At 41.8% G+C, this 14,836-nt stretch overlaps 1 protein-coding gene across 18 annotated transcripts in view; it reads right to left on the bottom strand.

The window, feature by feature from the left end:
- The window catches only part of STARD13 (StAR related lipid transfer domain containing 13), a 489,330-nt gene that overhangs the window by 23,269 nt on the left and 451,225 nt on the right, over positions 1-14,836 (bottom strand). For all 18 annotated transcript variants that reach the window (XM_070520504.1, XM_070520503.1, XM_070520506.1 and 15 more), the window contains 2 exons: positions 12,295-12,358; positions 631-2,030 (listed from right to left, as the gene is read on the bottom strand). In XM_070520504.1, the coding sequence (XP_070376605.1) occupies positions 631-2,030; positions 12,295-12,358 (1,464 nt within the window). The remainder of the gene's footprint in view (positions 1-630; positions 2,031-12,294; positions 12,359-14,836) is intronic.

A 14,836-nucleotide genomic window follows, 5' to 3' on the forward strand; every position in this document is an offset into this window, starting at 1 on the left:
TCACTGAGCCCCGAGGGACATCACTGCCTCAACCGGAAACGCAGCAGCAAACATGGTATTATGGTTTCTACCAGGGAGGTCCTTCTAGAGCAGTTTTCCTAGGGTGCTTCTGAAATGGTCTTGGTAAAACAGCTTGGATGTACTTTGTAACTGGCATTTGAAAGCCAAAAATAGAAGTATGAAGTACACATCTTAGACCTCGGAAATTTCTTATAGGATTAAAAAGACGTTTAAAATTTGAGGTGGGGACGTTTTAATTAAACTGTTGCAAGGACGTGGGGAGTGCCTGTGCACAGGCACCAGGTTAGGGTTAGGGTTATAATCATGTTATCAGTGATTCCCATGGTGCCTAGTGTAGTGCTTTGCACATAAGCTCAAAAAAGTTTTTGGAATAAAACTCAGATTGAATAACCGGTAAACACTCAGAGAAATGAACGTGCGTTAACATGGATTCAGTCACCATAATATCCGTCCAAAAGACACACTTCTGTTCAAATAATTCCTAACCACAGGTATCACTTAGAGCAGTGTCGGGCATTTATTAAATGCTCTATAAATGTTTGCCAAATAAATAGACCATAATTTTTATGAAATGGATTAAAAATCATTTCACGAAATCATGTCACCAACCTGTTTGGCCTGGTCAGAGAGGCCCCTACACCAGAATCTCTCCTTTCTCTGACCCCAGTGGCCTCCGATTCATTAAGAGATGTCCCATCTCTTTCCACATCACTGGGTGTTGTCCGACCCTCGGACACAGAGTTGCCTTCGAAATCTAAGGTGATCTGGTTAGGAGACGGGAAGGGGCATAAACCAGGTTCCCCAACCAAGGCATCATGTGTTTGCAGTTCAGGCAAGATGTTTTTCGACCAGTCATCCACTACCTCTTGGAGCCCATTGACATGGTGCAGAATGTCATCTAAGTGAGGGAAGAGATCGTCTTTCTCCAAGTCCAGAAGATCTCCCGTGCTGGCGTACAAATGGGAGCCTGGGACGTTGTCATAGATACTGACTCGACTTGCTCTGTGGCAGGACGCCATGAGCCTGGGCTCCCTGGCACCAGGGCCCTGCTGTCTGCCCAGGGAGATGCTACCGGTCCTCCAGTTAACCCCATTGCTATTGTCTGTGGGCGAGAGGCTTTCGATAGAGAGCGCCTTGGGGAACGTTCCTGGTTTGTGATCCTTGGGAATATGCACTACCAAGTTCTCTTGGGAATGGAACTCATGTGTGTGGTTTTGGTCGCCCGCGTCCCGCAGTGCTGTCCCCGCCAGCACATCCAGGTCTTCTAAGTACATGCCCCCGCGCTTGTTGGCCTCCTGGCACTTCCGTTCCTTCAGGCCAGGCGTGCTCACCCCACTGCTGCTGTTTTCCGATTGGCTGCTTTCCCCGCTCCATTTGCCTGGGCACGGAAGCCCTTTTCTGCAGGCAGCTGTGGGCGAGTTCTGGAGATCTCCATTTGGGATCTGGATGCACTGCATGGCCTTAAAAGACTCTGGCTCCTGTTGCAGCACCGGCCCGCTGATCACCAAGCCTCCAGTCCGCCCCGATCCCTTATGCCTTCCGTGTGCTCCCTTCCCTCGCAGGGTTTCCATGCGTTTCAAAAATGACTTGGCTCTGGTCCTGGTGGGTTTCTCATTCTTTGGCTGGAAAGGGTAGTTGGGAACGTCCTTAGGGGGCTGCGGGAGGCTGCCGCTGACCACCGTGGCGTCCAGCATGCCCGGCCCTTCTGCGCAGCAGTGCCCGGGGCCGTCGAAGGCCTCGCGCCCGGCGCTCTGGCTGCCCGGGGGGCCGCGGCCGTCGCTGCCGCCGCTGCTCTCGCTGTGAATGGAGCAGACCTCCGGCTCGCTCAGGTCTGTGAGGACACTTTCACTGCTGGTCGTGTTTCTCATCCTAATGTCTCCTGAGGACCCATTTCTGTCTCCTCCGGGAAACAGCGTGTGGAGGTCGTCCACGCGAGACCACCGGCGGCTGGTTCTTTGGAAAGTCCATTTGTTACTGATACACAGATCTTCCTCATCTGAGTCGTCAGCCTGGAAAACATCAAGGACAATGCTCACTTATGGGGGCCTTGGATGAACCAGGACGTCTAGGTGAGCAGAGGGAGGTACTCCCCCCTCCTTTCCCTTCCTTCCTCCCTTTCAGGCTGCCCTCTTCGGTTTCTTGGGCGCCTTTACTCCGTCCTTCCTCCATCTTTCATGTCCTGGACGCCCTGTTCCTCCCTAGTGGCTAGAGGATCTCTTCTCAACCTGCCAAGCTGTCTTCCTTTCAATTTTCATAGTTTCTGAATCCTTCCTTCCTCTTTGAGTTTTCCTTGACTGATTACAAAGAGGGCGTAATTACCATCTGACTAGACAGTCTAAATATGAAACACCTGCAGTTCTCTTTTTCGCATGGAAACATAACTCTGCCGTAACAGGCACTTAACTTCTTTCCTGAAACCTCTTCGCTGAGCCCCAGGACCGTATTTCCAGCCTCCCTTTTCTGAAACTCAAAGTCAAGACCTCTCAAAGCTAACCCTCCTTACCTGAGTCTCCCAAATATAGGATTCTTATCATATATTCCCTGGATAAGTTCACAGCAAAATTATCTACTGAATTCCTGTAAGTAGAAACTTGAGAGCCATTCTAAAGATCACTAGTTGAGAGGAGTCCAATCCAGCCTGCTCCCCTGGCCAGCCTTCTTGTTTTTAATCAACTGAATCCTAACGCCTTTGGCAGGACATGCATCTCCAGGCTGCCGTGGCCCCCGCTGCTTTGCCCTGTCTTACACTCTGCCCTCCCCCACATTTATCTTATCTGTCTGGGTTCTGCCTGAATTTGCAGCCCCTAAGAGATGAGAATCTGGGCTCCCTGAGGCCAGAGATGGCCTTGTTTATCTTTGCAAATCCCTCCGGCCCCGTACAGACCTTGACCTAGAGCAGAGAAATAATAATTTTCTTCCAAGATGGAGTGAATCATCAGCCCCTTCCTCCTCCTCACTTTTCATATTACTAAGACGCAACTCCGAAATGATTTTCAAATCTGTTCCCTCATTCGTATCTTCACTCCCATTCCCTTTGTGTAGGCCCTTGACACCTCTGTCTGGGTCTGTGACAGTAAAACCCTGGCTGGAATCCTTGTCTCCAGCGTCTTCCCCATCTAAACAGCTCTCCACAGGGTAATCCAAATGTGATCATATAATTTCCCAGTTTAAAAGCCTTCAGCTTCCCTTGGCCTTCCTAACAGTCTTTAGTACGGCATTCAAAGCCCTTCCAACCTGACTGCAGTGTACTTTTCTTGCCTCATTTCAACTATTCCTCCTAATTTCCCTGCACTCTGCTCCCTGGCCCACACCATCCCCAACAGCCAGCTCTGTTTCAGCATTAAGAGCCTACAAGCGTAGACATGATCTCCGCTGCTGAGAACGTCCTTCCCTGGTCCCGGACCCTTCCTGGGCGTTCAGCTCACATGTCCATTCTCTTTGAAACCTTCCCTGACTGCTCCAAGGCAGTGACCACTCTCTCCCCTGTGCTCCTCCTCATTTGGATTAGATCTTCATTGTAGCACTTATTTTAATGACAACTTCAGCTCATGTCACACGTGCCCACTCTCAATCGTTATAGGTAAGCTTATCAGGAGCAGGACCTGTGTTTTATTCATATTTATATCCTCCCCCAATCCCAAGGACATGGTAAGTCCTCCATATTTTTTTGTTAATTGAATCAAGTTTATTATATTTTGTTTTGGCATCCTGTTCTAAGACCTGGTTCCACGTGCTCCTAGTACCAGTTAAGAGCTTACATGATTGTATGTATGGCTTACTCTCTCCAAAGTAAGTTTCTATCACTTGTAAAATCGAACTAAAAATAGCCTCTGCCTCATAGATTTGCCGGAGGGATTAAATGAAATAATGCATTGAGTAGTCCCTCATTGAGGGCTATACGTTTATTATTTTCCAATGTTTGTTCAATTGCTTATCTATTGCCTATTGATCTAAGATAGATCGCTTATCTTTTTTTTTTAAGATTGGCACTCGAGCTAACATCTGTTGCCAATCATTGTTTTTTCTTCTTCCCAAAGTCCCCCAGTACATAGTTGTATATTCTAGTTGTGGGTCCTTCTAGTTGTAGCATGTGGGATGCCGCCTCAGCATGGTCTGATGAACAGTGCCATGTCCGTGCCCAGGATCCGAACGGGTGACACCCTGGGCCCCTGAAGTGGAGAGCATGAACCTAACCACTCAGTTATGGGGCCAGCCCCAGATTGCTTATCTTTTTACATCCCTAACATCCACCTTAACTCCCCTTAACTTTGCAATATATTCTGTTTTCAAGGAAAAGTAATCAGATGCTCAGTCAAAAAATATTGGGATCTCCCCATTCTTATTTATTTCTTGAAAATCTAGATTCTTACGATTGGACTAAATGACAAATTTGAAAATTCAAGTATAAGGTGGAAGAAAGTACAAAACCATAGTGCTAACAGAGAATTCCATAGCTTTGGGATCACAGTGGGAGATTAGCTTTGAGTTTTAAAAAAGTTGTATAAGCTTTGGCAAAAGAGTTACGAAAGTTGTACATGTGGAAAAAAGGCAAGACTCAGATAATGATGCAAAATTATACTTTCTTTGTAGCATTTTCTACTTTCTCTTTCCCTGTGATTGATACAATAAAATCTTACATCTGAAGGGCATTTATATATCAGGCACCGTGACAGGGTGAAGGTCGAGCTTTCTGGATTTTCCTATCACATTTCAGGAAATGAGGAGAAGTTGATAGTAAGCATTCTCAAAAACCCTTTTAGCAAATAGTTTTTGAGAAGGCAAAAGAAGGATATGCTTTTAAAGAAAATATAGACATTTTAAAATAAAAACTACAATATTTAGGGTTGGCTCCAACGAGCTTTCTCAAGCTAGCCCAAACTTGGTTACTGATGCTAGCAAACCACATACTAGTTGGATAAGGGCTCTTTTATTTTGGTTAAGAAAAGATGCCAAGCTGGGCACTGTGGGCTGGGAATGGAAAGCCTGCCCCTGTCTGCTAGGCTCTAAGAGCTTATTATACTAGCTTTGGGCAACAGGAAGGTATTTACAACCAACCAAAGCATGTGAAAAAGTGGTAAACCCTGGAAAAAAGGGCACACAGTTCAGGAAAATTTTGCAGTATTTAGATTGTTTGAACCAAAACAAACAAACAAAAACCAAGGCAATAAAAACCAAAAACACAACAACAAAGAAAAAAAGAAAAAATACCCATTCTCCTTTAGTACCCTGTGCCTATAATTATCATAGTATGTCCCAAAGGGCATTGATATTGTTCTGTGTCTGTTTACCCCACTAGTGCAGGACCTTTGAAACTATTGATAGTGACATACAATAAGAAATACATTTTCCATCACAACTCAAGGCACACATACACATTACACTAAAGCAAAAAAAATTCATACTATAATAATTATCCTTGTTTGTACTCTGATATTTTATAATCCAGTTTAGTCTATTTCATTTAAAAAAAAATGTTGTTGGCGACCCACCAAATTCATTTGACCACCCAGCCATGGGCTATGATCCACAGTATGAAAAACTCACTGTGCTAGAGTTTAAGACTTTTTATACACTTGGGGCCCAGCAGACTATCAGGCACATAGCAGACTCCCCAATAATTGTGGAAGTGTACTGGTTACTTAAGAGATGATCAGCTTTCATCTGTTTGATAGTTTTTCTGAGGCTAAAAACAAATAGTTTGTGATTATTTAGAAATGCAAAATGGAAATCTCTAGGAGTCATATGTGTTTATGAGAAAAAGACACATCAAACTAACTTTATTCTCCTGTCCCAATGTTTCAGCGAACCATGGAAATACTATGGATATAGAGAGTCTGGATTTCAGCTAGGGAACTGACAAGACGCTCTCATGATATTGTCATGGCCAAGATGCCTAACTGTGCTGCATGCTACAGGGAGTTTTGTTAGGAACTGGTTGAGCAACCCCACCAAGGAGTGTGATCAAAAAACTGAAAGCAACTGAGGGAGAGGTCTCTGGAGGATGCCTCAAGGTTTTGTCCATTTTAAGAATAACCTGAGTGAGCCAGAAGAACTCATGTTTTTAAAATGTGAAGATGGCAAAAGGTTATTCACCAAGTGATCTCGAGCAAGGCACCCTATTTGAGAGTCAATTTTCTCAGCTGTAAAATGGAAATGGTAACACTACACGTCTAGTGCGGTTTGTCAACAGAATCAAATGAGATCATATGTGAAAACGCCATATAACACTTAAAGTGCAAGACGAAACTAAATATTGTTACTAAAGAATAGCAATATTGAGATGTGTAAAGATCTTAACAGAATTGAAGGATAGACTGTTAATAAGATGAAATTTCATGAACTAAAATATAATGACCCTAACTTCAAAAATCAACCATAGGATGTGCAGGATGGAATAGATTTGGTTTAACAGTAGTTCCTATTAATACCCTTGAGAGTTGTGGCAGATTTAAGCTCAATGTGAGTTAGCCACGTAAAGTGGCTACCAAAGTAAGACACCAACTTTGGGATGCATAACCTGAAGCATGGATCTCAACACTCAGAAGGTTGTAGCCCCACTGTGTTCTGTGGTGGTCACATATAGCAGGAACAGCAGACTTTCTATGTGCCACGTTTTAAGGGTCATGCACAAAGGCGTGAATTTCTAGAGAAGAGTAATCAGGATGACCAAGGATCTAGAAACCACAACCTCCCGTAAAGGATGATTGAAAGAATAATAGTTTGGTTCAGCAATGAAGAACTCTAGAGAAGTGCCACTCAACGTGTGGTGAAGGGGCTGCCAGTCCCCAAACTTATCAGCCTTCAATGAGATAAGTATAGACATGGAGAGTAAGCATTAAGACTACTTGTCACCATTTGGCAAGGCTGTGCTATCTGAGTTCATGATCAGTGGACTTGTCTTACTGAACAGGGTTCGGACCAGCTTGGGTGTTGTGTGCAGCAGGTCCATGTTACAACATGTGACACTTCAAGATTACTTTATTTATCATAACCCAAAGTGTACCATGTATAGGATCCATTGTTTCACAGAAACAGCACTGTAAGAATTGGCTAGTGATGAAAGATTGAAGGCGAATTTTGAAAATACAGCATCCCTTACTTTATTTTGAATAAAAGGTAAGAAAGACAACCCTAAGCTTTAAAAAATTTAAAACCTCTTCTTTGATTCCAGTCAACAAACTCTGTGAGACTAGTTTCTTTATGTTGACTAGTATCAAAACAAAGAAACAATTTAGATGTACATTCTTCCCTGTGAGTAGTGGTGTTGTCAATACAATCTAAATTAAATAACAAACAAGAAACTCACTGTTATGAATACTCATCGTCATAGCGTTTGATCAAAGTGTGCATATAGGCATATAATATGGGGAATTGCTATTTCAAAGTAAACCTCTTGTTTAGTTCTGACAGCCAAAAAACAAAAAAGTTACGAGTGAAATCATGATTCTCCATATTAATTGCCTATATGCACACTTTCAATAAAAAAAGTGAAAAATTGTTGTCATTTTCTATTTCCTGTTATATTTGTTCTGATTATATTTATTGGGATGCAATTTTGTGTCTGTTGAGTCTAATAATAAAGCGTTTAGGCTTGTATTTTCTATAACCTTTTTTCATTTCATATTTCTAATAATTCATCTGTAATGAATGCTACAAAAGTATGTTGGTCAGTGGCAGACTGGAAATTAAAAAGAAAACAAACAAAAAAATCACCACAGACAGTTTGAGAAACTTTGTTCTAGATTGAACAGAGGTCAGAAAACTTTCTGTCAAGGGTCAGATAATAAATATTTTGAGTTTCGGGCCATACGGTCTCTGTCATAACTATTCAACTCTGCTGCTGTAGCCAAAAGAACGGGTGTGTCTTTGTTCCAATACAACTTTCTTTACAAAACCTGGAGCAGTATTTTGCCAACCTGGGTCTAAAGGTCGCTGTGTGAAAGGGGAAATCCATATTCCGTGCTTCTCCAGAGAAAAGAGCCGGAATCAGATAGCCAAGTTACATTGAGTCAGCTTTTAGTTTATTATATGGACGACTTCTAGTAATCAGAATAAATAAATTGCCTTGCCATATAATGAACTCATCACGTCTAGGTCTAGATGCTTACAAGCAGAGGCTGGGTGAATTGTAAGGGATGTTCTCAGAAGTAAATCCTATAGTGGATGGAAGTGGATGGAAAGATGATTGAAGATCCCTTCCAACTGGAAGATCCTATGGTTCTAGGACATTCACATGTAATTATCTTCAATTCGAGACTAATACTCTCAGGCCAAGTGAATGCTGGAATGAAATGGAATTTTTCTCTCACTCCACTCTGCTGTCTGGAGCTGTCAGGAGATGTCTTATTTGGTGGGAGATGCGGGGGTGTGAAAGGCAGTCGGGGGTGGAGACCAGGCCCCTTGACAACAGCTGCGGCTCCTCTGAAACGCAGATGAATCCAGGCCAGGGGGCACTGGCCGCAAGTGGCAATTAGTCATGGTTTCTGTGCTGCTTTCCAGCTTTGGTCATGATTTCAGAGAGCTCTGTTTAAACGACAACATTAACCACAACCTCCTTTTGAAGCCACTCTTTCTCTCTTGGGAACTCTTCTTAGGTAAGAGTCCTGTGTGCGGACATGTCCTTCTCTTTCCTCATTTAATAGATAGCCTTATTGGAGTCTTCAGTCTCTGACTTTAACTTTGAATAGGAGTTGTATCACATAAACACTAACCATAATTAGGGGATTTCAATGTCGCCATGAAGCAAGCGTGAATTTTGTAGGTAATGATGCAGAAGAAACGCTGCTGAGAACAAGTAGCTTTGCATGTGCCTTGAAGATTTTAAATTAGATGACTCTCTGATGTTTGGCTTTTTCTAAAAATGAGAACATTCTTAGCTGAAATTATATATGCCTCAGAGACAAATGTGAACCAGACACTGCAAAAGGAAAGGTTTATGTTTTTTTTTTTTAAATGGAATTTGACTATATCTTTACACTGGAAACAGGAGCCCACACGAATCCACAGCTGCAAGAGGCAGCTAATCCGTAGTTACATAGAAATTTAGAAGTTTATCTTCCGTTACAGTTAACTGGAGCTGAGCGGCTGAGTCTGCTGTTCCGAGGCAGGGATGTGCCACTTGCAGTGTTGCAGTGGGAGGAGCCTGAAGCCAGGGGCTGGGGAACTCCTGGTGTCATCAGGCTCTCAGGAAATGCCCCTTGGTTGGGTTTTAGGAAGTCTTTCAGTGAGACGTGTGGCCAAGATTGAGAACACCCTTTTCCACCTGATTCTCACAGAGACAGGGCAGGTAATCTTGAATCTTTAAGGGACCACTTTTCTCTTTTGAAAAATGGTAAGGTACTATCTTGTGGGAGAGCAGATGTGATTTCGTTTCTCCAAGGGCTTTACAAGTGGTATTTGATGTACAAGAAAGTACACGCCTAACTAAGTGTGAATGAGGTTTCACCATCCTCGTCCATTTGTGGACTTTTTTTCCTTCTTGGGTCAGCCCACCAAACTCTTCAGAATTAAACAAAATCAAATGAGAACCAAATGCAAAGCAGGGCAATGAGGTTCATGATTCAATCATGGCGAGAGATGCAGAGATAAAATTCCAGGAAGACATTCATTGTGGACTGTAGTACAGATGGCAAGAAATATGCCTCTTCTAAAAACAACAAGAAAAATATGTAACTGTATGTATCGCTGAGGAAACACTTCCAGGTCTCAGGTCAAGGGCCAGAAGCTCACTTAGACACCAATACATTTCTGAATATCTTTGAAAGGCAAGAAGGGGCGGATGATGCCAGAATAGCTGGGTTCAAATCCTGCCTCTGTTATTTCTGTGTGGCATTGGGCAAGTTACTTAGCTTCTCTGCCCTTCAATTTCTTCATCTGTGACATGGAGTTAATGAAGAGGAATAGTGCCTGGCATGGAGTATGCACTGTATGAGTGTTCGCCGACCACACAGACTGCTAAGCAAGCAAGCATAGCCCTTCAAAGGCCCTGCAGCTCTGAAGGGAGCAGAATGATTGTGACCCTGGACAGTTATGCCATTTGGGGATGACATTCTGCAGAATTACATGTCTGAGCCAATCCAGATTAGGGAAGTGCATTTTATCTCTATTTCTTGCATTGCTTAAAATGGGGACATACCTAGAAGAAATGCTGCTGTCTTATTTTTCTTCCAAATAAACTAATTTCAAAGTTGGTTGAAGCTTCCTGTGGTGCTCAGTTCTCAAGTTTCACTTTCTATTTTTGATCATTTGGCCTATTCCTAGCCTGTGTTTATTTTTTTTTGCAGTAAAATAAAGGACTAGCTTATGACTTGTGTAAGGGGCAGATCATGGGAATGCGTGCCACCACACGGGTCTCCTGCATCGTTGCTTAGACCACAGCCCCCAGATGTAGGTCATTATTGAGATTCACAAGTGGGTGGAGACCACATGTTGGAATTATTTATCTGAAAATTGAGGACATGACTCCCCAATTTACAAGGTGAAAAGCAATATTTCACTCCAGCGCATGCATTGTGAGGCCTATAGCAAAGTAGGGGCTGTGAGGGTGTGTTCTGCTATATTCACCAGAAGAACTAAATTAAGAATGTCAGAATACTGAAGCGACCAATTTACAGAGGCGCTTTGGTGAAGGTAACACATAAATAGCCTAACAAATGTGGTTTGCATCTATCCCACATATGGGTTTTGAAAAGCTGGTGATAAGGTAAGAGTCCAATCATCCCACTTGATTGAAAACAAATCATGTCATTAGTTTTGGGCATTTTCTTTGGTAATATGCTGCAGCTAAAGATCTGTATGAGCAGCCGTATAGACCAACCACACTTTAGACACACAGGCGTGGCTGTGTTCAGTTTAATAAGAACCATGTGTTACAAGCAAAACAACATCTGACCCTCATGCCTCAAATAGTATGTATGCTTCTCAAGGGGTCTATTCAGCCAGACAGCTGTTGGGGCGTTTATTCCCACATTTTTAATTTGTCTTTGGCTTGGACAAATTGCTTATGTTTTAATATTTCTCTGGATATTGTTTTTCACCGTTTCACCTCCTAAGCTTAAATCTTTGGTTCCTAACTCAAACTCCAAATTGTTTTGAAGGTGAGGTCAACCAAAATTCATTTGCTTTTTTGGGGGGGTGCTATTTTAGAGCAGAAACTCAGGTTAAAGTTATTTTTAAAGATTAGGTTACTCAGGAGTGACTTAAAATCCATTGGATTTAATGATTTCTCTGTGTAGACCAGAATAAAGAATACTTTCTTTTAACTCAAAGATGTTTTCTCTGCTTCTTCAAAATATACTGAGGCTTGACTTGTTACATATTGGAGATGTGAAATGAAAAATGTAGTTAATGATCTTAATTCTGAACTTCCTAAAAGGATCAATTCAGTGAGAAAGAGAGGCCTTTCAACACAGTGGTTAGGAGCCTCGGTTCCCGAGTGAGACACGCCTGCGGTAGAAACCCTGCTCTGCCACTAGCTGAAAGATTGTGGGTAAATGACTTCATCTGTTCAAGTTTTACTTTCCTTATCTGGAAAAGAGAGAGTTCCTACCTCAATGGATTAAATGAGAACATGAATGGTAACTTCATAACATAGCTCCTGGAAAACAGTAAGTGCTCAATAAAGTACAGCTTTATTCCAAAACTGAGATCTCCAGTCTTATTCTCATGGTGGGAAGCACACATGCAAATTCCTAGAAGGGGGGAGCCAGCGCGGTGACTCTTACAACCGAACGGAATTCTTTGTGACTAGAGAAAAGAGCAGTGGAAGAATGGTGAAAGATGCAGCCTCTTGTTGTTACACTCTCCCTGACCCCTCAGCCGTTATGAAATGAACCCGCCTGAGAATGAATGCATCTGGAAATGAAATGCTATTGGAAAGAATGAAGCAGAAGATACTTGGCAGAGACCCATAGATTCTTTTCTGCATTCTCTTAATCTACTAATCACTGTGGAGTACTTGAGTCTAATATGAAATGGATATTTACAACGAAACAAACTTCTGAAAAAGTACCACAAAGAATTAAGCCATTTTACAACTTTATGCAAACCCTCTGATAAAAACTAAAGCACAATGAAACAGTGGAACAAACAGACATCAGCCTGGGTTTATGATGGACTTATTTATGATGGTTACGATAAGATGGGACATTTGGAGAACAAAGATAGATGTCTGGGCATTTCAGAATTTTGTTTAGGTTCACGTAGTTTTTAATCTGTGAATGCAAGCTTCCTCTGTTGGGATAGCCATGGTCTTAGTAAGGTGTAGACACCTACCTTTTTCCTTTGGAAGTTCACATCAAGTTTCATCGAGGCACACTTGTTCAACGTATTTAGTCGTCTAAAAAGAAAGAAAAATGTGATGATTGCTACCAATAATGAACCTAAATATTTTTTTTGTCCAGTTTGATAATTTTCAAATATTGCCAGTGAAGTTGACAGTGCAGAAACCACCAGTTACATCCCAGGAAAGTACTGCACCCACAGAAGGAACGCAGTAGAAGAGTTCCCATCGGTTCTCCAGGCTCCAGACCTGACAGGGCTCTGCCGTGAAGCCTACCCATGCCTGCCCCTAATCTAGACCTGGCCCTGTCCTGGCTCTTTCCACCATTCCTGGAAACCCATGGTCAATCATTTTAGCCATACTTTCACCAATTCAATTCATTTGCCACCTTGATCTTCTATCGTGCTAGTCCCCAAATTTGGGTGAATTTGACCATTTGTCTTCTCTCCTGCTCTTGGGCTACTGGGTATAAATGGAAAAATAACTCACATTACAGTGCTGAACTATCCATGCTATGGACTGATTGTGTCCCCTCAAGATACATGTGTTGAAGCCCTAACTCCCAAATGTGACTGTATTTGGAGTAAGAAATAATTAAGGTTAAATGAAGTCATAGAGTGGAACCCTGATCCAATAGAGTTGGTATCCTTATAAGAAGAGACACCAGAGAGCTCTCTCTTTCTCAGTCACGTGAGGACACAGTGAGAAGGTGGCTGTCTGCAAGCCAGGAAGACAGTTCTTACCAGTAACCAAACCCTATATGCACCTTAGTCTTGGAATTTCCAGCCTCCAGAACTGTGAGAAAATAAATGCCTGTCATTTCAGACACTCAATCTGTGGTGTTTTGTTAGGGCAGCCCATGCTGACTAATAAATACATTTTGATTTTCATCCTCAGCCGGGCTCCCCAAATTGCTACTCAGCATTCCTTTCATTTATTTCTCTAGTTGGCTCCCAAAATCAGATCATGAAAAAGATCCCAGTCATCAACAGATGAATTCGCCACCAATGCCAATGAGAAAATATAGCTTAATGTAAGCTATTAGACATGAATTCTTTTCATAATCCTTTCCATCAACATCATCGAAAAACAACATGTTCCTATTCTTTTTCATAGCTCACCCTTTAACCTTGTTTCTGATTTCAGCGTCCACCACTTCATCTGGGACTTCGACACTCCTTTATTCTCTCTTACCGCAGCAAATTCTCTCAACTACTTTCTTCTCTTTAAGCTCATCCCTGTCTTGAACAAATTGACTAACCAATTATTTAGCTACCTAAATAACCATAATCAAGCAACCTAGCAATTTTCCTTCCAATCTCTCTTCAAGCAACTATACTCCCTCCCTCAACATTCCCTTCCTCTACTTCTCAGTTTGCTGAGAAGACCCTCAATTTTCATTTGCTCTTCAACCAACTACAATCTGGTTTCATGAAATTCTCTTTGCACATACCTTTACTATTTTGTTTTATTTGATTACTTTTTAAAATCATGGTTATTGAATGCACACAGTTTAAAGAGTCAAAAATGACCCCTCATGTCCTTTTCCATTTACTGCTCTTTGAAAGCAACTCTTTGAACTGTTTCTTTTGGTGTTTACCTCTAACAACATGCTTATGCTGTTTCTTCTGGATTTTTCAGTTTAAGTCACTGTCTATTGACTTTGTTCTATGAAAGATGAAGATTTATTTTTTTTTACTACTTATTCCCACCCTTCACTATAACTATAGCTATGTCATAATTTCATAATTTTTTGATAAATCAATATTCAGTGTTTATTGTACCTATGTAAATACTATTCACACGTATATCATACTCTGATTACTTTTTCTTTTATTTTCAACTTTTCATTATCCTAAGAATCAATAACATCTTGTTTATTTGCTTCTTTAGTTTCTGATGTAATTATGCCTAAATTCAAACTCAAATGCTTCCCCAATTATCTAAATATCTAAGTGTGTTAAAATATATCAGATAGCCTATTAATTCAATTTCCTTGGACATGACTCTCTCAGAGCCTTCTGACCTGTTCTGGTTGGAGTCTGCTACCCTTGTTTTTTTTAAATCATAGGTTTATCATGTTTCTCAGAACTTGGATTCTTCTTGAGTGTGTTTTCCAATCTTCTGGAGCCAAGTTACAACAGAGGCCTGGGAACCTCAATATTTAGAATGTAGGTAGACTACCACTGAAGCCCCGTTTTCAATAGCATATCCCACCTTCAACTCTGTCCGATGTCCCCCAGTCTAGGGAACTTCTGTTTTAGTCTCTCCAAGGAATAAACTTCTGTCTGTACTGATGATGGGGGAGAGAAGTCACCTAGATATAGATTGGGGGAGTAAATGGAAGGCTGTACATACTTTAAAATAGAATTCAAATAACCCTCTTCTTTTTAGCCCACCTTCAGCCTCACTTCCCACATCTTCCAGCTTTTTAGGATTTCTGTAGGGCAAACTGAGTTATTTTATTACTTCCTCCACTGACCACTTAGATTTCATTTCTTGGGCTTGCTAAGTTCTCTACCATGTATTTCTGGT

The sequence above is a fragment of the Equus asinus genome, chromosome 11, assembly GCF_041296235.1.
Source record: "Equus asinus isolate D_3611 breed Donkey chromosome 11, EquAss-T2T_v2, whole genome shotgun sequence".
In the NCBI taxonomy this organism is placed as follows: Eukaryota; Metazoa; Chordata; class Mammalia; order Perissodactyla; family Equidae; genus Equus; species Equus asinus.